The sequence below is a fragment of the Drosophila arizonae genome, chromosome 4, assembly GCF_054131065.1.
Source record: "Drosophila arizonae isolate 15081-1271.41 chromosome 4, UAZ_ARI_1.0, whole genome shotgun sequence".
Taxonomy (NCBI): domain Eukaryota; kingdom Metazoa; phylum Arthropoda; class Insecta; order Diptera; family Drosophilidae; genus Drosophila; species Drosophila arizonae.
In genome coordinates, this window is record NC_142924.1 from 17910410 (window position 1) to 17936113 (window position 25704).

General features: G+C 32.8%; 1 protein-coding gene across 10 annotated transcripts in view; it reads left to right on the top strand.

Annotated features, from left to right (window-relative positions):
- mub (poly(rC)-binding protein mub) overlaps positions 1-25072 on the top strand; it is a 120380-nt gene extending 95308 nt beyond the window's left edge. For 5 of the 10 annotated variants that reach the window (XM_089467692.1, XM_089467694.1, XM_089467693.1 and 2 more), the window contains 9 exons: positions 9863-9919; positions 9987-10103; positions 10346-10439; positions 10542-10705; positions 10985-11104; positions 13996-14136; positions 17101-17185; positions 17285-17552; positions 18938-21797. In XM_089467692.1, the coding sequence (XP_089323818.1) occupies positions 9863-9919; positions 9987-10103; positions 10346-10439; positions 10542-10705; positions 10985-11104; positions 13996-14136; positions 17101-17185; positions 17285-17552; positions 18938-19676 (1785 nt within the window). In that variant the 3' untranslated portion in view covers positions 19677-21797. Of the gene's footprint in view, positions 1-9862; positions 9920-9986; positions 10104-10345; positions 10440-10541; positions 10706-10984; positions 11105-13995; positions 14137-17100; positions 17186-17284; positions 17553-18937; positions 21798-22035 lie in introns of those variants that run through there. The other 5 variants (XM_018006969.2, XM_089467697.1, XM_018006971.2 and 2 more) reach the window with 5 other exon arrangements.
- The last annotated feature ends 632 nt before the right edge of the window (positions 25073-25704 follow it).

Sequence of the window (25704 nt, forward strand, 5' to 3'; positions counted from 1 at the left end):
ATAATTATCATTTGCGTAAAAGCCGTTGTCAAGCCCGACTATCATTACAATCTACTACAGCTAAGCTTCAATGTGAAGCTTAAGCCACGCTAAAAGAGTGTAAATATCAGCTTATTTATTTGATAACAGTCAACAAACTTCAGAAACAATTATGCAGTGACATTAGCTAGAGTCCATGTGGGGGGCTAGGTGAGGAAGCTGTTGAAAAGCTGTTTGTGTGCCACTTCAAATTCAAATGTGGCGACAGCACGTGCTGGCTGAGCCGTCAAAAGCTTTTTGGCCAAAGCTGTCGTTAAACTCGCGTTGATCATTATTTAAAAGCCGATTTGCAAGTGTTTGATTTATGTAAATACACATTTATATATACATATGTACATATATACACTGTCCCGTTGTTGTTGCCAAGTTATGTGAGTGCAACGAATTGCAGCGACAGGTGCAGCAACAGCAACAGCAACAAGAGCAGCCACAGCCACAGCAGATAAGGCGACAGAGCGACGCACTGCCAGCCGCAGGGTGCATCAAGGGAGCTGCTCTACACATTGCATGATGTGTAGCTAAAAATTGGCAACTTGGCAAAAATATCTGCAGACAATTTATAATAAAAATAGAACAACAACAACAACAACAAATGACAAGTGAAAAGGAGAACCTACGAAGAGGAAGGGGGGCAGAGCGGTAGAAGTTGGGGTGCCTCGATCAACGGGCCATGGTATTCACATATATGTATGTAATTGCGCACTCTTCAGTGCTCAAGCTAAACTAAAATTAAGTATTCGCATATGTAAATGTACAAATCTTGTTTTGCTCTTTTCTTATTTTTGGCCAGTTTTTCGCAATGTGTTCGATTCGTAAGTATTTGATACGCCGCTGCTCAAGGATTCAGGCAATAAATTCTCAAGACACTTTGAACAGCGCCGAATAGCTGCGCTAGCCATCTCTCGCTCGCACTCTCTCCCGCTATCTCTCTCTCTCTCTCTCTCTCTCTTTGTGTGTGTTGGTCTTTTGATCGATAGTTATAGATTAGCGTGATTTATGAGCGGCGTCGTTGTCGCCGCTGCTGCTGCTGGCTGAGTTGACAAATCCGCACACACACAAACGCACACACACACATGTCGGAATATGCAAATACATTTTAAGCGCAATGCAAATCAAGTGGCAAATAACAAAAAGAGAGAAGAAGAAAAAGCGCTTTGAATGTACACAAACAACATCCGTGTTGACTTGTTTAATTGAGCATGAAATGAAGGGATTTCTATGCGATGTACCCTGTACAGATTGAGCAGCTGCAGAAGGGGTATAATGGAGCTGCTTAGAAGTAATGCATTATATAATAGAATAAATATCTATATATTAATAAATCAAGGGTATTTGCCAGTCGTTAATACCCAGATAAACACATTTATATGCAGATTAAACGGATTTGCGGTGAGTGTGCATAGTTGACCTAATGTATTCTATAATAACAAAAGTTGGGGTAGGTCACAAGCTTCCAAGTTAGCTGGAATAATTACCATGCCATATTCATGAATGCTTTTAGCATTAGTGTTAGAATCTTTCAAGCTTGAGCTGCGACTAATGAAGTAGGTATATGAATATATATATATATATATATATATATAATTAACGATGACTCACGTATATTCATTTCTGCAGTAATAATTTGCACTATAATTTAATAAATATGTGTATAAATAAATTAAAAACAGGTTTTATTTAATTTATATGGAACTATATCCCAAGTTAATTAATCATTGAAGCTTTTCTTCTATTTTTCTCTCCCTACAGTTGTTTTATAAATTTCTGTCCTCAATTTTGATCATTTCTGTTACATTAGCATTATTATGTAAAGACATTTTGGTTAGAGTGCATAGATAAATCGGTTAATTATAATTAGACAAGAGACTGTAAAATATTGCGCATTGAACACAACCAAAATTCACGACAAGATGCTGCATTCTTCTATGCAATTTCACTAATTAAAAATGCATGATTCAAAAATAACAACTACTAAAATAACAACAACAACAACAACAAGGGGAGCAACGGCAGCAGCTGCTGTAGAAAATACGTATACGTAGCGTATGCATATATGTATATGTATATAATGTATATGTGTCTGGCTGACAATTGCAAAATACTCGATAATTCTGGGCGAGAGAGTGCAACCCACTTTTAGCTTTGGTTTCTATGCAATTTGCGGCTGACTGCCAAAAAGCAACAACAACAACAACAACAACGGCAAAAACAAGCTAAGGAAAAAGCAAGCCAAATACCAGAACCTTAAACAACACAAAAAGTGCAGTCGATATTTTGTCTGCTCACTTTTTAGTTTTTATTTTCGTTTTTAATGCTCGTTTAGGTAATTAAATAGAGTATATTAGGCTTGTCCAATGCATGTCTATTTTTTATTATAAAATTAACTTAATTATTAACTTAATAAATTGGTAATCTTTTCTGATTTTGTATGCATTTCTAATGAGGGCGTGACAAATGTATTAGAATAGACCTCACAACATAGATTCTTTAATTTATGGCCTTATTTAAAGTAGATATTTAGAATAGAAAATCGATTATCTTTTAGAATCAATAAATTCATTAGACTGGGAATACGAAATATAATACGAATAAGAAATAAATATTTTTAAAGGGCAGACTTGGCAGTTTGAATCATTGATTCATCTAAATAATCGACATTTACTGATTGCCTCCTCTTCTATCTATTAATTAGAGAAAAAAGAATAAGCTAGTTTATCTGCAATATTAATTCCTCAGGGATGTAGTAAAAGCTAAGCTCTTCTACATATATAAGTTATCAGCAAATTGGGTAATTGGATCCCAGTTGATCTCTACAGATCTATATAAACTAACAAAGCTTGCACAAACCCGAACAATATTTCATTCCAATTCAATTGCCGTTAGACTCTGATCATCGACTTTAGACCCTGATCACGCATTGGGCAGTCATTTCTAGCCAACTATAATGGTCTCCTACTCGTTTTCTATAATTTTCACATTGTCGCTTCACTGAGTTTTCTTTTTGTGTTGGTTGTTTGTTTTGTTTTTTGTGTCATAAATTAATTAGCTGCATCACGACTTTGCCTTCATCTCTGGTTTGACTCATTCGACATCTGTTGCTGGCTTTCACACAAAACTGCCAACAATTGCAATTGAATGAATAACAAAAGCAAAACAAAAATTAATAAGGCCCAGTTAATTAAAGATGCAAAATACTGCAGCTGAATTGTGGCCTTGATCCAGTCATAAATCTTGTGCACTCGCATAAATCCGAGTATTGACAATTGCCTTTCATTATGGGCCCTCTTGCAGTGTTTCTAAACTCAATTATAAAGGGCATTGTTTTACGTTGTTGTTTTTTGTTTAATTTGAAAGACATTCTAAATGCCAACTTCAAAGACCTTTTGCCTGGAACTCTGAAAACAATTTATGGACCGAATTTTTGTTAATTGTTGATTGCTTCAAATTTGATAAAAATTTGTAAAAGAAACAAAGTCAATTTAAAATAAATTTCTGTGATTTTAGATTTTTTTTTAAAATTATTATTTATTTCTTTTTTAATTTATTTATTTTATAATTTATTTATTTTTTAATTTATTTACTTTTTTATTAATTTATTTTTAAATTTATTTATTTTTGTATTTTTTAGCTAATTATTTTTTTAAATCAATTAATTTATTATTATTTTTTTTATTTTTTAATTTATTTATTTTCTCAATTTATTTTTTGTTTTTTTTTTTATATGTGTATACATTTTTTTTATATTCATTTTATTTTATTTTATTATTTTATTTATTTTGTTTATTATTTTTTATAAATAACAAAAATTTATTACTCTAAGTTCTCGAAACTTTAAGCCAAATTAAAGATAACATTTTAAATTATCTCTATTCTTCAAGTATGGAAAGTTTTAAATAAATTATATATATTTATATTTGTTTATTTATTCTACTGACCAAGTCCAAAACGAATTAAGTTTAAAGAAACTTCTTTTGCACCGATTGCAACAAATTTCTTCGTTTTTGTTTTTGCTTCTTCGCTTTAACGACCTAACTGTGCTATTTAGCTTGGCTAAACATTTCGCAACAGCAACAAACAAACAGCTTTGTTCACCTTCCAGCGACAATTACAGTGCCTAATTATTACCCACCTATTATTAAGCTGGAGGCCAGACAAACTAACAAAACTTGAACAGAACAGAACAGATTGTCTAATATTCTCAAGGGAGCGCAACATTTTGATAGCCCATTTATCACACGACCAGCCAGCTGCCTGCTTGGCTGGTTGGCTGGCTAGCTGGTAAAGCATGTGGCCAAAACCACGTAGAAGAAGAGACTTTAATAACACTGAACAAGAAGAAGAATCAGCAACAACAACAACCACAACAACAACTACAACAGCCACTAGAATGAAACGCATTAAGTCTAAAGAATGGACGGTGCTAATTGTGCCGCAACAAAAGAAACAAAGAACGCCAAGCCACCACATACAATTTTGATGTTAGTAGAGCAGTAGAAAGAACAAGTAGAAGAAGAGAAGAAGGAAGAAGCAGACGAAGTACAGACAGCTTAGACACAAAGCAAAACAATATATAGAAATGTACAGATATATATATGTACATATATGTATATGTATACATAGATATAGCTGTAGTTATCTGGCAATCATGCTGAGCGTGCAAAATTTCTGCTGCTGCGTTGGTGGCAGCTTAAAAAATTTGTCTCTATGCTGAAAATTGTTTAAAATATTTACCAAAATAAACGAAAAAAAAAAAAAAAAAAAAAATACTTTAATAAATGCATTGCATGTTGTAGTAAAGTAAAAAAAAAAAATAAAAACAATTGCCCAACCGTGAGAACCATTTATGGAGACCGTTCAAGAAAAATTGCAAGACAAAAAATACAAAAAAAAAAAAAAAAAAAAAGAAAACACTGTGCAACAAAATGTTGGAAAATGCAATGTGACAACTGCTGGCAGGGGCCGAGGCGCAAATGTACTGGCAACATATGTGTATGTGTGTATGTGTGCGTGTGTGCACAGCTTGTTGCACGAAAAACTACTGCTGCTGCTGGTGCACACATGTGTGTGCAACGCGTTGGTCCCCACCTCTCTTGCCCCTTTCTGATATATACATATATATATATATATAAAATTTTTTCTTTTGCTGTTTTAATAAATCATGCTGCGCATTTGTCGCCCTGCTGCTTGTTTCAGCGACTGCTCCTGGCACTTGAAATGAAAACAGAAAAGTGCAAACTGTACAATTAAATAATTTACAATTTGCAAGGGCAATGCAACAACAACAGCTGCAACAGCTATTACAATTTTACACAAGTCGCAGTAGGTTGCATTTTTAATTTGATTAAAATAACAGTAACAGCAACAACAGTTGCATTTCGTCTCTTTCCAAGCATTACTAATTGCATGAAAACAAATGTCGAAATACATTTAGAAGAACTGATAGACTTCTCAATATCACAAATAGTAAATGGAAATATTTTATATGGATATAAAATTAAAAACTGCCACGACTTCCATAATATTCAAAGCGAATTCATTTCATATATTTAAAATGCAATTCAATAGTCTCCTATACAACTGCTTGGAAAACCATTTTCTTTTCTTGTTAATTTCAATGGAAATTCCAATACACAATATACCATAGCCAAAGTGCATTAAAGTCATTTTAAGTAATTAAAAACTAAATTCAAATGATATACATTTGCAGTTCGGTCTACCATTTGTTTTTCTATATATTTCCAACTGAATGAATTTCAGCTCAAAATATTTGCTAGCAATCGATAATCATAAACAAAAATCTGCATCTTTTGTTCGAAGCTGGCGAAGCTGATGTCCAAGTGTATGAGTGCGTGTGTGTGAATGCATATAGTGGACCACAGTAATGTGCACAATGTTTCGTTTTTAGCTACTTCTTCCATGCATATTTTATAGCACACACACACACATACAGATACGGACACACACACATATATGACGACAACAAAAACATGAAATGACATGCAAAATTTTGAATTCACAACCGCAAAAGTGAATTTTTGCATACAAATCGATGCATGGGTTGCTTGCAAAAGTTGGAAGTGCAAAATTTTAGCATTTAATTGCTGCCATGCAAAATGTGTGGTGCTGACGGTGGTGGTGCTGTTGCTGCTGTCTGTGTGGTGCGGTGTACTTTGTGGAGAAATTTGTCGGGCATTTAGCAAAAGGAGCAGCAGTTGCAAAATGCAATCAAGTGAAAGTGCAGAGATTTCATCTGTATGCATGTATGCATGTGTGTGTGTGAGTGTGTATGTGTGAGTGTGTATGTGTGAGTGTGTATGTGTATTATATAGGAATATGAAATGTCTAAAGCTGATCATTTGACCCATACAGATTTATGCAAATTGCGTAAGCTTCTAAGCCGCAAATGGCAATTGATATGCAGGAGACTGAGACAGAAGGAAAAAGCTGACAGTGTGGGCGGAGGGGCGGAAGCGGTTGGTGAAGGGGGAGGTGAACGTGGAGGTAATGGCCGCATTTTGACCAGAGCGCATTAATGATGATGAGCATCCGTCGCTAATGAGCAGCACATCAAACTTAATAGCCATTGGCTTAGGCTACTTCAAATATGAGAAATACACTTTGTGTCTGTGCCTCTGTGTGTGTTTGTGTGTGTGTGAGCTTGAATGCCTATTGCTAGAGAAGGCCCCCCATAAATTATCGAGCGCCGTCAAAATTTGTCTTGAGTGCAGACAAGCATAAGAACGCAATAAACGCATAGACCCATAATCATGCTAATAATTATGGCAATTTCTTCTGACATTTGTGTCTAATAAATATTTCGGCCATTTAGCCTAGCACCATGGGCATAAATATTATATATGAATGTGCACAAGTAGCTGGCAAAAATGCCAAATGCAAAATGGCCCACAAAAGCAAACCAAAGCCATCAGCGACAAAAGCCAAGACAAGTATAATTTTTGCATAGATTCAGTTGAGTTGGCTGAGGTGGCAGGGATGTGAAGGGAAGTGGGAGGGGGCGACAATATCATACTTTTATTGCTTTTGCTTCTGCATTTTGTGACAGACTGGCAAAATGCCCAAAATACTTATACCTTGCATTGTCTAAGCACATGTGTGTGTGTGTGTGTGTATGTGGAGATGTACCTGTGTGTGTGTGCGTGGCCATGGATAGGCTTTTAGATATTGAGATAAACTTTGCGACAGCCGCATAAACTGCGCTGTTTGAAGGTTACTAAATCCTTAAAGTGCGAAAAAAAACGTGGCTTAAATATTATTTTGCTAAAGAAAATATATTTTATATTTATAATATATGTATATGCGCAAATGATACAATAGCTGACCGAACCTAAGTTGCAGAGTCCTGAAACAATACAAGATGGTAAATGTGTAATATTTATTTATTTTTAAATCATAAAATTCTATAGAAACCAAAACTATACGTAGTTTGAGCGAGTGACTTGAAATCTGGAGTTATAGGAGCAGTTAGTTTTATGAGCAGCATTTGGAAATGCACTTGTTAGACTGGGAGTGTCGCTCCCCTTGGCTTCATACTCCTTATGCTCATTTTAACTCATTTTAACCTCTGAGTATACGAAGATTAAATTGACATAAAATGCGAGTTTTGTGTAGGTAGGTGGTTTTGCAAGCCGAGAGGCCGAATGCTGTTAATAAAATTTTTATTAATTTTGAATTATTAAATTTAATTACTTTGGATCTTAGCACAAGAAATATAATTAAAGAGTGAATTAATTAAAAATAATTTAGTTTATGCTTATACCATTTTTTATATTTTAATATAATTTATTTTATTATAATTATAATATCTCAAATTTAATTTAAAATATATATATAATTTTATTATAATTATAAATCCTTAAGTTATATTTAAAAAAATATTTATATATTTTTTTAATATAAAAAAGAATAATAAGCTATATTTAAAAATTTATCTATTCTGTCTAGTATATGCTTTGCTATACAAAAGAAATATAATGTATAAAAAATATTACATAAAATAAATGAATACCACTGTAATTGATATTTCATAATTTTCATTGATTAGTTATTTTACTAGATTTACATTATAATTAATGCATTCCCGTAAGCTCTTGTCATAATTTTCCTAAATTTGCAATGCTCTACTCTCAAGCCTACATTCGCAATGCCCAGAAAACCTGATTAGACATAATCAATATGCCTTACCATTAGCATTTGCCTTAATCGAATATTTGCCTAATGCTAATCGGTTGCAATTCACGTCAGTTATTTCGATCTCTCAATGTATTGACGTTTAATTTGTAAGATTAATGGCATTCGATATTAATTAGTAAACTATCATAGAACAGCCTAAAATTATTTTAATTGGCCTAAATCGGTTGTTGGCTGAGCCGTGATGCCTCGCATCGAATTGAATTGTGACTGCAGTTTTAATTGATATTTAAAATTGAGTATGATATAAATGTCAATCAAGCGCATTCTGGCTTAAATTCCAATTAAAATGCATTTTTTAATAAATGCCGTTAAACAAAACGCAATTTTCAATAAACGCAAAACGAGATAAAGAAAAAATAAAATAGGAAAATTTTCGGCAAAGTTGAAAATTTCCAACACGTTTCCATAGATACACGAGTGGAGTTGACAGCTGCTGTGTAATTAATGTGATTTATTTCTCGATATTCTGTTATTTTTCTTGTTGTTTGGTTATTTCGTTTTCTATAAGTATGTATGTATGTATTTATATATATATTTTTGCAGTTATTGATTGCTTGTTCAAGTTTCAGTGAGTAGCAAAATTGTTTCAATACTTTTGCAGGACGGCCAATTGGACCAGAGTGAAGTGCTGCTCCATAGATGCAGATACATATAGATATACAGATATATATGAGTGTGTGTGTGTGTGTGTACACCCTTGCGGCTATGCCATATATTTACAATCAATTAAAACGCGTAAAACGCGTTGCCCGCAAATTTCATTACGAGCGTCAATTTCTGTACGTGTGTGGATGCGGGGGGTGACGAGGGGCCACGATTGGAGCTCTGGTTTTGGTTTGCATGTGAATCGCTTTCGGTGTCACTTAAATATGCAAAAGTAGTTACACACACAGAGAGAGATAGAGTGGGAGAGAGAGGTATACACGCATACATTTACACATGCTATAATATCACTTAATATTTAATCGAATTTGCACATCGCTGAAGCAGTTGCTGGCAAAATAAAATAGAAAATGAAATAAACTGAAAAACATATGTGAACTGAACCAAGTCATGGAGAGTCTTGTGTAGCATTTTAGATGAGCATATTTTATACAGTAGAGATAATAAATAATAAAATAAATGAGTAATAATAAAATATAGTAATAAAAAAATCAAAATAATATTTTTTTTAAATAATACAGAAGTAAATAATAATTATTGCAGGAAATAGATTGATTTTAAATACACTAAGGAAAACTGATCTTATGTAAGATATAAAGAAATTTATTTATTTATTCTTTAAAACTAGATTTTAATTTTTATTAAATAACAACGACTCTTACGAATTATATATAAACTTGAATATACAATTTTAAAGGATCGTAAGGCTATTGTAATATCTAATAATAATAATAATAATAATATAAATAATATATAACATAATAAATTATTTAATAATGCTATGAATATTTAATCTATTGGCATATATGGTATAAGTATTTGTTTTTATAGATCATATATAAATTTGTCGATCTAGAAGCTCTTAAAATATATTACATATTTAAAAATGTCTATTTCTCATACTAATACAATATCTTTTCTCTCTCTCTCTCTCTCTCTCTCTTTACAGGAAGTTGGTAGTATTATTGGTAAAAAGGGTGAAATTGTCAACAGATTTCGCGAAGAGGTAAGCATAGACAAAAAAAAGAAACAACTCACTTTACATTTATCTAACCGCCTATAAATCTTTACAGTCTGGTGCCAAAATTAACATTTCGGATGGCTCATGCCCGGAACGCATTGTAACGGTATCTGGCACAACAAATGCAATCTTCTCGGCATTTACGCTAATTACAAAGAAATTTGAAGAGGTATGTGTGCGCTAGATTGAAACGGCTGCCCAGCCACACAGTCGATTGCATAAGACTGAAAAACACACACAATAATTGATACAACAAACACGATATATGTATATAAAGTATATAGTATATATGAGAGTACTGCCAAACAATCGCAGTTTGGCTAGAGAAAGTCTTTGGCAGAATGGTGTTTGTTGTACTCAATTCTTGAAATAAGCTCACGCTTCACATTACTAACTTGAAACCCGTTTCAGTGGTGCTCGCAGTTCAATGATGTTGGCAAAGTTGGTAAAACTCAAATACCCATTCGATTGATTGTGCCCGCCAGTCAATGTGGATCGTTAATTGGTGTGTATGGACACATAAATTAAATATGTATAAAGAATCGAAATGTGAAATTGTTCCCTCTTTCCCTCGCTCTCTATTATGTTTATGCGCTACGACATGTAGGAAAGAGTGGCTCAAAGATTAAGGAAATACGCCAAACCACAGGCTGCTCCATACAGGTGGCCAGCGAAATGTTGCCAAACTCCACGGAGCGTGCGGTTACTTTGAGTGGCAGCGCTGAGCAGATAACCCAATGCATCTATCAGATATGTCTTGTCATGTTGGAGGTAAGTTGGTCAAAGCTAAAGTGAATTTAGTGACAGGTGGCGCCATCTATGGGCGGGTAGCGCTATAATTCGATTGCTATACCTTGAAATAATTGAATATGAATTGAAATGGGTAATTCTTGTAATCTAGTGATGAAATTAATCACATTGCCATTTTATTGTGAGCACAGAGCAAGTTGTGGCGCCATCTATGGCCAGATATTATATATGAATTAGTTTGTAGTTATTCTCAACATGCAACTTCACAAACTAATATATTTTCTCCTTCCCCCTAAACAGTCCCCGCCACGCGGTGCTACCATACCGTATCGACCAAAGCCTCAAGTAACTGGACCCGTTATCCTGGCCAACGGACAGGCCTTTACCATACAGGGCAATTATGCGGTGCCCACACAAGAGGTATGTTAAACAGTGCCTAGAATTATGTATTTATGTCTAGTCTAAGCCGTCTTGTAAGATCTACTCGAAGAGATCAAATATAACGCCGCATTCTATAGCTAGTTACTGCCGAATCTTTCTATATATCTATCTTAATTTCTACATACTTTAACTGTTTCCAAATACATCGTAATCCAATATTCATTTACTTTTATATTGCCATTCTTTTCATAAGCTAAATAACATTTTTGTTGTCTATATTATCTATAAATAATTTCTTTCTTTTTGGCTATTATAACTACTTTGGTTTACCTACCACTATGCGCGTCAAGAAACAAAACCGTTTGCCTCAACTCTTAACTCAATTGATTTTATGTACATTTCTCTCTATATGCCTATCTTTGTGTATAAAACAAGAGTCTTTAGTTTGTTCATCCACTCTAATTATAATTATATCCAATGCTCGTTTAGAATACCTTTTTATTATTTGCACCTCTCTCTTTCTATCTCTCTATCTTTGTTATCCACAAACTTTTATCAAACAATCCCTTGAACCTTGGCAGCTGTCTAGAGCCGAACCGACTTGTAACCCACTCTCATCGCAGTTCTCTGAAATGTCCCGCAGAGCCCTCAGTTGGATTCTGTCCGACTGTGGGTGCTCTTTGTCCACTTATTACACCCAGTCGATTACCGTTTCTTTGCGCTCATATTCACATATTTATATCTCTTGTATTGTTGAACCCAGTCAATTTTCAAATGTCCAAAAGGTGGCCCCCTCCGAAAATCAAAGAACTAATTTCAATCATTTACAGCAGCAACTAAAAGAAAATATTGATTAATAAATATATCTAATAATATTTTTAAATAAATTTTTACATAATTTTTTTTGTGTTCTTTTTTTAGTTTCTTTCGCACTCTCTTCTCTCAGGTTAAGAGCTTGTAATGAGAGTGTCAGCTCTCTCTCTGGCTCGATTTCGTCAAGTGCGTCGTGTCTGCCCTTTTTTTTGGAAAAGGGGGCGGCCGCACTTTTGGAATCATTGGTTTTAGGGTTCTACAACCGAGTGAGTTTTTGTGCGGGGGCTTCACTAGTCTCACAACCACACACAAAACTAAAAGAATGGGTTTCTCATCTATCTCAGTCACTCTCTCTACTCTCTCTGTATCTCTGTGTGTGTTGTAATCGAATCGAGGGCTCGCGTGCAGCGTGTGGAGAAGTATGTTCAAACTACACTATCTCTATAATATATTAAACAAAAAATAATAATAATAATACACATATATATAAATATACCCCATAAACAAGAAGCACAACAAACCTTTTGAGTGATAAACAATTACTAAAAGTATTTCAACTGAAAAACCCAAAAAAATTTAAAACAAATATATCAAATTTTGCTCTATTTATCCTTCGTTTATTTTCGGTATAATATATTTTTAATATATATACAAAACTTAATACTCTTAATTTTTGTGTAGTAAATACTTACATACAGATATATTAAAATGTTAAGTTCATTTGCCAAAACAACAAAATCCCATTTGCGCAACAATTTTAATCACAAAAAACAACAACAACAAGAACAACAACGGCAGCAGCTAGAATAATTTATGTGTCGGCCCATAAAATGCTGATACCTTAGAGGTGTTATAAATATGCATATGCATATATATATGTTTGCATATATGTATGTATGTATGTATATGTATTCGTATATTATACAACATTTAACATAATACAGCAACAACAACAATAATAATAATACAATTAGCAACTGCAACAACATACTATTCAAATATCGTCCTGCCCGAGCCCTCACATCACTCAACTCTACTCTCGTCCGTATATACAAAATATATATAGTATATATCTATATCGTATATATCTCTTTGGTTTCCCCGTCCAAAATTTGCAGCAACAGCAACAACAGTCCCTCTAAGCCCTCGCCAGCCACTTTGTGCCAAACAAATATAGTTTGAAAACTAAACAAAAAGTTTTTGTTGTCACTTCAAATTCAATTAATGTCCGCAAACAAAAACAATAATTCAAACAAAATAGTTATACCATCTCTCGCTCTCGCTCTCTCTCTTTCTCTCTCTATTTACCCGCCCTTGGTTATTGTCGGTGTTGGTTTTTAGCTTAATGCGGCGTGTAGTGTTGAATGAATAATCCCAGTCAATAGTCGCGGTCCAGCGGTTGTCAATTAGGTACACAAAGAGCATAAGTTAGTATGGCACCTGGGTGTGCACCTGTGCCTTAAATAATTTATGATTATATTTGGGCACTAAATTGGCAGCTAACTGCGACTAACTTATTGACCTTCGCTCATCAAGTACTTTTAGTATCCATTCACGGTTTGCTAACCCGATCTGGCAACAGTATTCAGACCCAAAATCGTTTGCCCACTCCTCTGTTAGTTTGTTCTCTTAGTTGTGTTTATCATTTGTATTATAATTATTATTTTTTCTGCAATAAATTACCAAAACTCAAAACTTATGTCATATATTAAAATTCATGAACTGCCTTCGTTTACACCAAAACTCTGCACACTCTACTTTTTTGTTCACTCTCTCTCTCCGACCTACAAAAGCTTTTTCTCCGTCCCAATGAACGAGAATCTATGCAAGCTTCCAACTAAAATACTTTAGCGAAATATATATTCACATATATATATTTTATAAGCTTTCTATTTGAATTATATATAAATATAAAAAAAAAAAATAAATAAAAATAAACAACAGATATTTGAGCTCAAAATTTATGTTTGGTAAATCAACTTTTGTTCTTCTACTTTTTTCTTCTTTGAAAATTTTTGCAAAACAACAACAACAACAAATAAAAAATACCTTCAAATTCCACGAACACAATATCGTAAAAAAAAAAAAACGAATTAAAAAAAATGTAATACTATTAGACCTGTCCAGTATTTCCACTTGCTTTGGCTACCGGTGGTCTACATGCTGGTATTTCAGGCTTAGCGGATCCTTTGTTAAAGGGGGCACATTTACCAGGAGCGGTACCAGCACACCACCATCACCTACAGCAAATGCCCGATGTGAGTTTTGATTGATCCGAAAATACAACAACAAATACCAAATACCAACAACAACAATTCCAAATAAATCGGCAAAAAATAATACAAAGCAAATCAAAATCAAAATCAAAATCAAAATGAAACATACATATCCTGAAAAAAAAAGTCGAAGCTTGCGAGCCAGGACAGCATTTGATTCTTTTTTGGCATGTGTTGCTGTATTTGAACTATGTACCCTCTAGCTGTACATCAACCTGTACGAACCAAACCCCGCCCCTGACAGCTCCTGCCCCCCTCTGTTATACCGTTGTATTTGTGCATTGCTGTTTGTTGTTACTCCGTGTATCGTATGTATGCTCCTGCTCCTCTGTACATCTCCCCCCACACACACACACACAGTCTGTAGTTGTGTTACCCCCCTCTAGTACCCTCCCACCCAGCAGCTAGCCAGCCTCTCTCTCTATATATGTAGTTTGTGTTGCTGTAGTTGTACCTTTACTACCTCTGCCATTTCTTTTACGATGCCCGTGTTGCAGCAACTGTGTGGTCAGGACACATTTCAATAACATTAACGTTATGTGTGTCCCCATGTGTCCCCATATGCGCCTCATCCCCAAGCAACTGTTGGATCACAAAGTTGTTGTGGGTTACTTACTATATTCTTTTTTTGTTTGTTTGTTTGTTTATTTTTGCTTTTGCTCCCATTTTGTTTCCCTTTTAGTTGAGCCACACTAAAAATCCCGCCACTCGGGAGAGTGCTCCGAACAACCCATCAAATGCATTTTTATGATGACACAAAACTTGGTTGCAGTATCATTTGTGAATTGTTTCCATTTGTTTCCTTTTCTTTTTATTTTATTTTATTTTTTTTGCTACAACAAGATATGTTTATTTAATATGCCAAACGCTACTTTCTATGACGACCGACCACGCCCCTGCACCCGCCCCCGTCTCCGTCTCTCAGCCAAATTCCCTCTTGTTATTGAGTTGCAAGTTCATTTCCATTTGTAAAAATGCAAAAGCAAAAAATATTGCTGTTTTTTTATTCTTCATACAGTGAAGCATTGAGCATGTTACATTTGTTTGTGCGTTAGATAAATATTTGATTTAAAACACACACACTCACACAAAGTTTTTACATACTAAATATATTATATACATATATGTAGATTTCAGAGACACACAGCTTTACACACAAACATTTCATTTCAATATTTGATGAATTTTCTACCCTTCAGTTTTTTTTTTCGGTTTATATTTTCCCCTAGTTGCATTTGTATATATATATATATGTATTTATATAGATATATATATGTAGTTATATCTGTGCAACTTTTATTCATTCATTATTTATAAAAGTTTGCATTTGATTTGATTAATTTACAAAGCGCGTGTCTAACCCAACCCTGCTCATATATACATAAAAAAATATATATGTATAGACGTATATGTTGTATATATATAATGCATATATGTACATGCACATGCTGCATATATATGTGCGTGTGTGTCTTATTTGCTGTAGGTGTTGTGGATGCAAATCTCTCGATACCTATGAATATGCAAGTTTTTGAAAAGTTGAAGTTGAGCAAAAGAGAACAAGAAAAACTATTTGTTTTAGCCCAGAATTTTAGGTTTCTTATGCCCTAGATGCTATGAATGGAATGGGGTTAAGGGTTCGGAATTGTAATTTCATGCAGGATGCAGGAAAATTGTATATAAGGAAACAGCACTGACTGCATATAGGTCATTCAAATAGGCCAGAGTGAAAAGAAATTATTATACTTCTGTAATTATAATTTTAGCAAATATTTAGGGTATTATTTGGTAACTTAAATATTTAGCTATGAGGTCAATTTCATGTTCTTACTGCTTTTACTCTTTATATACTGATTAGTTTTGCAGTATATTGCTCTTATAGTATATTTATGTGTTCATGAAAATCGTAGTCTTGAATAAAATGAAGAGGAAAATTCAATAACTTTCAGTTAATTAAAAATATGAAATATTTAATATTTATAATTCATTTTGTTAAGTACCTACGATTATCTAATTAATCTTCCTACACTGATAACTATTTCTATAGAAGTTTGCTTTTTCATGCATCTCTTTAAGTCATCTCTGTAAACAAATGAAATATGAGCAAAGATATAGAAATTTAAATAGAAATCGCTACTCTAAACAAAAAGTGGGCAATTTTTTATTTTCCATTGGAAAATTTACTTTAAAATTCAATCGATTCCTATTTTGTGTAGTGCAGCAAATCTATTTTCATGAACACATTTGTATATATACTACTCTATTAATATATTTAAAAACTCAAAACTGTATATTAGATATATTATAAAAATAACTCTTTTTTCATACTCTCTGTCTCTCTATCTGTATTTTGCGTAGAGCTTTTAAAGATTAGAATTTGCCACAAAATATACCTCTCATATACTTTCACAAACAAATTAAATTCAAACAAACACTCATTTACATACACACACACACAGACACTCATTCACACTCACTCGAACATAAATTTAACATGTTTTTCTAACCTGTATAAAAATGTTAATAATATTTATCTAATAATGTAAACAAAATTTTTTTTCTGTTTGGTTTTGCTTTTGATGCATTTATTTTCTATATAAAATATAAATATTCTATGTATACTAATTTACAGTTTTTGTATTTTTATTGTTTGAGTTGGTTTTATTTAAGTTGTATATTTGTATTTATTTTATGATTTTTTTTGCTGTACGCGCGTTGTGTTGTGTTACCCCAGCCAAGTTAATACTCTACTATACCAAATGAAAATGTTGTGTAATAAAACCAAACCAAAACATGAGACTAATTCTGTGCCCATATCTCTCTCAATATACTTATATAATATATATACTACTTCCTCTATCAAGAACATAATCATAATAATAACAAACTGAAGCAGATAAACAGTATGTGAATATTGATTTTAATGTCGGGTTGCCTTCCCAACAGGTTGCCAAGAATCCTTTGGCCAGTTTGGCTGCCTTGGGCCTGGCCGGCATGACGCCCGCCAGCACCGGTGGCATAAATCACACAGGTAAGTCCATGATATACTACAATGGGAAAATGCCGAATTAATGTATGCAAATTGTTTTTACTTTCTTCTTCTCTTATTTATTATTGTTAATTGCTTTAGCTCTGGCTGCCTTGGCTGGCTCGCAGCTGCGTACGGCCAATGCGAATCGGGCACAGCAGCAGCAGCACGAGATGACAGTCTCGAATGATTTGATTGGCTGCATCATTGGCAAGGGCGGCACCAAAATTGCCGAAATACGTCAGATCTCCGGCGCAATGATACGCATCTCCAACTGTGAGGAGCGCGAGGGCGGCAATACCGATCGCACCATCACCATAAGCGGTAATCCGGATTCTGTGGCATTGGCCCAATACTTAATCAACATGAGGTGAGTTTGAAATGCAAAAAAAAAAAAAAAAAAAAAAAAAAAAAAAAAAAAAAAATTATCTATGCATATTAAATCAAAATTTGTGTATGATTGTCTCTATGTATGTGTGTATGTATGTTTGTTGTCTAAATGATAATTTTGTCGAATTGATTTGCAAATTGACAAAGTGAGAAAACAAGGTCTAAGGAGGTCGTCGGTCGTATCGGTTGTATCGGTCGTCTCGGTCTCTCAGTCATCTCTTTTTGATAGAGTCTTAAACTATGCAGAGCAGTTTTGGGGCAGCGCGTTCAAACTCTTGTTAACTTAAGCTTAAGCTCAGTACTCAATTGAACTCTCTACTCTACTCTACTCTCTATAAGTATAAGTCGTAAGCCCGCATTCAGCACCTAACTGCTTATGTCTCATCTATGTAGCTCCAAAATCTACTGAAATGTAATGCACAATTTCATACATAGACAATATAATAAAACAAGCAATAATCCAAATCAATTCAGCACCAGCTAAACTCTAAACTCTAGTTTTACAGACAAATCTATTAAAAACAAAACTAAAAAATAAATAAACAAAAAAACAAACCAATACAAAAACAAACGTTAATTCTATATAAAAATAATATATAACCTAGCATCTAGTATACCAATGTATATGATATAAACTCAGCTCAGCAGTCGATTTGGAGGAGGAGGAGCAGGAGCTAAATGGACAGCATCTCAACTAAAACAACGTCACGCGTCGCACTCTCTCGCACACACATGCAAAATCTAAACGCAACTGGAACTGAAAACAAATTGGTACTTCAAAATACTAAAAAAAATAATAAAAAAAATAAAATAAAAAATATGAAGAAGCCGCAGTTCAACCCATCAACCTAAATATATATTTTACCAAAAAATATAAAAACTATGCTCCTCTCTCCCCAACCCGCAACAAACTAAACTTAACCAAAATTCCCACCAAAAATCAAGTTTTTTATAATCCTGCAAACTTTTAAATACTGTTTTTTCGGTCCAAGCCCAAACAACAACAACTACAACAAGTCAAATAAACAAGTTTTCTACTCCTAACATCCATTTTTTTGAACGCCGCTCCCAAACCATCAACAAACCAAAACATAGCGCCCAAAAAAAGCTCTCTTTAGAGCTTTGCTATCTATCCGTTAACTCCGTACCGTTCCTCCACACAAAAACCTCCTTAACCTTTTTTGCATAACAAAACACTAAAGCAATTCAAAAAAAAATTTTAAGAAATGACCAACTCAATTCCACAAAATCACAAAAAAAAAAATTGTTTTGAGCAAAAGAAAAAAAAAAAAAACAAAAATATCCCATAAGTTCCTTTCTCTTTCTTTCTCTCTCTATCTATCTCTCTGTGTACCTCATCCACAGCGTTGAACTGCAGAAGGCCAATCTTCAGGATCAGGCAGCACAGAATGGCACTGCTGGGCTGGCGGCAGCTGTTGGTGGTGTTGCCGCTGCTGGTGCTGCTGGCGCAGCTACAACAGCAACGACAACAACAACAACAGCAGCGGCGGCGGCAGCAGCAGCAGCCGCAGCAGCAGCAGTCGTTGCTGGCGGTGTCAATGGCAACAGTTGCTTGTCGCTCAATAACAACAACAGCAGCAACAATAGCAGCAACAGCAGCAGCAATGTGAGCGTCAACGGCAGCAACAGCGCCAGCAGCAACAATAGCAACAGCTCGGCCAGCAGCAATGGCAGCAGCAGCGCCGCCAATTATGTCACAAATGGCACACAGAACAGCACCAACAACAACAACAACAATATCAGCAGCAACAACAACAACGGCAACAGCAACGCCGTAACTTTGGGCATAAATACAACAACAGCAGCAGCTGCTGCTGCTTTGGGCGGCAGTCCATTAGCCTCCGCCTTGCAGCTGCTGACCAAACCGGGCGCACTCACCGCCCTATCCAACCTAAGCGCCTTGGATCTGCTCAGCCTGACCTCGCTGGGCAGCAATGGCAATAGCACGCCCGGCGGTCCGCCGGTCCAGACCACGGGCGTGAACCGTGCCAAGGGTCACTATGCGACCTCGCGCTTCCGGCAGCATCAGGCCGAGGCAGGCGTCGAGTCGGAAAAGGCGCGCAACAAGTTCAATCCCTACTAGGGGTAGGCTAAATAGTCGCGCAGCCCAAAAAGTAGACAAAGAAAAAAAAAAAAAGAAAAACAAAAACAAAAATAAGTAATGCGTAATAATTTGCTAATTTAGTGCGAGTTTTAGTAGTAGCTTCGTCTAGTTCTTAATACGTTTATTATAGCGTTGCGACAGCTTTAGAGTTTACAAATTCTCGAAGAATTTTACTCTAGTAATACAGATTTCAAACTAATGTATAAAAAAAAAAAGATTGTAAAACTATTTGCAATTTGAAGACAATTTTGATATAAGTTAGATGAAAGCCCAATTGCAACAGTATCCAAATTAGTTTGTAGTTCAGGCAATATATAAATTGTCATATACATATATATATATTTATCAATGTTTTTTGAAAACAAATATTACGCAAAATATATATTATATATACACCATATTGGATTGGATCAAGCTCTTGAACAAATTTGTGTATCGAATATAGTCAAGGAAATGAAACAAGCAACAAATCATGAAACTAGCCCCAAGTAATGTAATCAAAACGTTGACCAAGTGAAATGCGTAATGCAGCGTGAGGACCCTTTCTTCTATTAGATGTTATATAGTTCTTTTGGCGCCCTATTCCCATTTTATATGTAGTAGCTACATCGGACATACGAACATACATAATAGAATTTGCCAAATTAGACATCGGATACAGAGCAGCCGAGTGAAAATCGCTGACTATCGAATATCGATAACACAGGTTTAGCATTAAACAAGCATATACATATATTATCCTTCGACCCTTTTCCTCTTAATTAACATTCACTGTAACATATATCAAATCGATGTCATCTAATCCCCATAAACCTTTATACATACATTCTCCAATATATCTACGATTAACTATTATTATTATTATTCATATTTTCTCTAATTATCCAATTAGTAACTAAGCTCTAAATGTATTTTACGCTCTAGCTCTTAAGTATAAAGCTCCCCATCCTCAGCCATGTGTCGAGAGAAACAGAGAAAACTTCTTTAAGAAGTTGTACGAAAATTTAAATTAGAAAAAAAAAAAATTGTATGTGAAAAATGGAAATTAAAAACTAATTTAAAAATTAAATTAAAGAAAAAAAAAATTCCAATGCATTGTGCTCAAAAGAATTTGGCACGACGACTTTTATGGACCAATTCGCTCTAATTGACGCAATCCACGCAAACGAGCGTACAAAAGCTTAAAAATACTAAAAAGAAAAAAAAAAAAAACTTTTTGAATAGAAATCACACTTAAAAAATAATCTAGAAGCCAACTGTAGGCAGCGAGAAAAGTATATGAACTCGTAAATGTTAAGCGTGAACTTTGTAAAAAGAGTAAGAGAGAGAGAAAACAATGAGAGAACGAGACGGCAAACGTTATTATTATGTATTGGACTTGAAGTCACATCAAATTGTTTTTAAGTCATAATTTTATATTTTCTAAATTATTGTATTGTATTTAATATACGATCGCACATTTGTTATTACTCTTATTATTATTATTATTATAATCATATAATTATGATTTTTTTTTGTATTGTATTGTGAACCAAAATATTTTTTAATTGGTGAAAATTAAGTGAAAAGATTGTTGAATGAAAAAAAGTATTTGGAAATTGAAATTTCTCTCCTCTTTACACAAAACATATACATGCATATACGATATAAGGATTTTTTTATTATTTACTAAGTGAAAATGACACAAAATGTAATAGATTTATTTTAAGCTAAGCGGGCTTACGATTTTATAACCAAATCATGTACACGCATACGAAACATAACATACAAACATATATTTAAATATATATATACATACACCTAAAATACATACTCGTATATACGACATTTATACAAAGTAGTTGGAGTCGAAAAACAAAAAGAAATAAAAGCCAATAAATTGCGATAAAAATTCTTCTATTGAATGTACTTCTAGACTAAACTTCTCATTGCATAGTTACATTAAAAGAAGAATGAAAATGAAAATGAAAACAGAAAAAAATACACACACATTTACCAATTTTTAAAAGCAAATCGCTTTTTACCCTTAGTCGCGATTCTTAGCAAAAAAGAAAAACAAAACAAAACAAGCAAAACATATTTATATGCAATCAACAAAAATTATAATGAAAAACTGCGTTTGTAATAAAATGAAGATATACTAAAACGAAAACATTTTCATTATATTTTAGAAATGTTTTAATGAAATTTAAGCAAAAGCTGAATTGGAATGGGTAAAAGATAGAAATTTTGTAGGTATTTCAGGCATAACATTTAACATTTAAATATAATATTATACAATGCATTGATTTAAACCTAAATGACAATATTGAACTAATGTCTATTTCCTAACTTGCAGAATATCAATGGAGACCGCTGGACTGCCCATACCTGGCTATCATTATATTGCGCCCAGTGCAATTGTTAAAACGCCTATACACTAAGTGCAGCAAAAACAACAACTACAACAACAAAACATAAAAAATACAAATATAAACAAAACAAGAAAAAAAAAACAACAAAAACATTAAAATAATATAAACACAATAATAAAATGCAACAAAAAAGAAATCGAATGGAGCCGCAGCAAACGTAGCCAACATCGGAATGCGGCATATTGGGAACGAATGTCAAATGTTATATTATAAGCAATAAGAAAAACAAAAACAAAAGAAAAACATAAAGTAAATCATATGACAGGGTCAAATCACAAGAATAAGCATTAAAACAATCATCCATCGTCATATAAACACATTACACACACACACACACACACACACACACACACACACACACACACACACATACACTCATACACACACAAACACGCAGACGTGTAAGCATACATAAACGTTATATTTATTCATTGATTCTTATTAATTATGATATTTTTTATTAAGTTTAAATGCAAAAATTAAAGATGATGAAGATGAAATACAAATGAACATTATGTTTAAACCGTTTTTGGGGCGCTGCGCCCTCATAGTAAGAACAGAACAGCAATTAATTCTAAGCTTAGTCAAAATGAAGACAAAATGCAACAAAGCAGAAAAAAAATAAATAAATAAAGATAATAATTAATTAACCAACAAAATGCAGCAAAAAATTAAAGCAAATTTCTAAATGCAGTTAAATTTTAAGCCAACTAATTGTGCATGCGCATAACCAAAAAATAAAACAAAAAAAAAAAAAAAATAAATAAATACATAAATACAATTACATCAAAATAAGGCAAAACAAAAATAAACATAAATAAATACATACATTATGAATGCAAGCCAAGCCAAGGCCAAACAGCAAAAGCAAAATTAAAAAAAAAAAGAAAAAAAGCAAGACAAAACAAGAAATGAAAAGAACAGTTAATTTCCACAGAAAATTTCTTATGTTTGTTGTTTAGATATTTACATGGTAAAAAAAAAAAATAACAAAAACAAAATAATGAAAACAACATTAAAATATGGCGATTAGCATTACATTATACATACATATATATTAATTGATATAATAATTATTAATTTTATTATTTTTATTATTGTAATTGTTATCGAAATTGTATTTGTGATTTTTGAATATGTTTAGACTGAAGGACAAAATTAATTCTGTTTATTGATTAAACTACATATTATAAAGAAAAGAGAAAAACAAAATGAAACTATTATCTAATTAAATTAAATTAAACTTAAATTTTTAAAAGCCTTTTCGAAATTAGTTATAATTTGTTGATTGAGAACGAAAACAAGAAAGAAAACTGATCGTAACATTTGAAGCCAAATTTATATATTCGTTAGATAACATATTGCAATGTGTGTAATTTGTTTACATTATTATTATTTTTTTTTTTTTTCGGATTTTCTATAAAAATTAAGTGACCAAATTTTAAATTTATAATCATATAATGCTTAAGCACATTTGCGGCGATTAAAAAGACTTCTGCTACATGGAAAATGAGAAAAATGGATTTAATTCTTATTAATATTGCAATTAAAGTATAATTTTATTATTATTAGCTGTTAAATTTATACGCAAAACGACAAAACATCAAAAAATAAACTGATTTTCAATGTTAAACTTACTTTAATTATTATTATTTTTCTAATTATTATTTTTTTTTTAGATTTAGTTAACTTTTAGGCTGGGCAGCAAGAAGCAAAAAAATAGAATGAGTTGAAGCTGTGGCTTGTTAAACAAATTACGATAAAAAACAGAATTTAGTTACAAAGCACACACACACATACCAACACACACACACACACGACATACACATATGCATAATAATTAAATACAAATTAAAATGTGTGTTAGGTTTAGACTGTAGCCGAGAACTCAAACCGTAAACTAGCTAAAAAAAAAAAAAAAAAGAACACAAAAACAAATATTAAACATTTGTCGCAAAATATTTGTGACAAACAAAAATGTGTCAAATTTTGATTATACAAATTAATTATACATAAAAAGGAAAGAAAAACAACATACATACACACATAAACAAAAATGGAAAAAAGTTAAGAGGAATATATTAATAACACCCATACATATCCACAGCATAAAATAAACCACTTTAAATGCAAAATTAATGTAATCATCAGAAAAGATTAAATTATTCAAACTACAAAAACATATAAAGGCAAAACATATCCCAGAGCTACATACATACATTATTTGAACAATTATTTAGGGTGGAATGGAAAATGGAATTGAAATTAAAACAAACAACATAGAAAAAACATTTCGAGCATTCAATTATTTTTGTGAGAAGAAATACATTGATCAGCAGCCGTATTTCTCATATATTCCCAACAATATATTCTTGCATTATAATAATACTAATAAAAAAAAAAACACTTATGAAGCATAACTTGATTACAGGAAAAATTGTTATTAGCATAAAAACTAAAAACAAAAAAAAAAAACAATTATAATAATGAACAATTCATTATTAACTAAGACACATACACTCTCTACTTTTAATTAACTAAAACTGCAAGAAAGGGAAAAGAAAAGAGAAAAACAAATTGAGGATCAAGCAAAATGTGCAAACACAGGCTAAAGAGAAAAAATATCAAGCGAAACTATTTCGTGATTTTAGAGACAAATATTTCGCTGATGACAATTTGAAGCAATCATTTTTGAAACAACAACAAATAAATAAATAACAAAGAACAAAGAATGAACGTTAAATGAAAGCAAACCCGTATATCTATATATAAATAAATTATATATATATATATCTATATATAAATATACATACATATATATTAAATTAATTATTATGTACACTTGTATTTAATTGTATTTGAAATATTTAGTAAATTTTTTGCGCAAGTTACAACAAATTAATAAAACTAAAAACAAAATACAAAAAAAAAAAAAAAAAAATAAATAAAAAAATACTAAAACTCAATATACCCACTTCACTGTCGTGAATGAGTATAAAGAATGAGGAGAACGCACGTTGACGGGTTAACAGCGGATAGAAAATGGGACTATTTGTAACATAAGGGATAAATTAATTATGTGCATGTGTGTGTATAAAAATAGCTCAAAACAACAACATTAACAACAATTTCAAAAGAATTTTTACTAATTAATGTGTATGTGTATGTAAAAAAATTATTAATGACAATTTGTTGAAAACTTGTAAATTTGCAAAAGGAAAAATACGTGTAAGAAAAGCAATTTTAATGGTGCCTTAAAAACCAAACCAAGCAAATTTTCTTCTTGCCCCAAACAGAACTCGATTGAGAACCGATAACATGCAAACAGTGAGTGGCCTGCGTATTATTCTTATTATTATTATGATGATATACATGGCATGAGAGTTTTCATTCCTTCGACACTTCCACAGAGTTTCTCTCTATCTCTCTCTCTCAGAATTTTCCCTGCTTCGGCATTGTTAAGAGCTTGCCCCACAAAGAGCCGGGCAATGTGATTTGTTTGTATGTATATGAATATATTTTAGTTAAATATACTACTTGTGTGAGATGATGCATATTAGCCTTTCGACATAAAGAACTTATCCCTTTTAGAG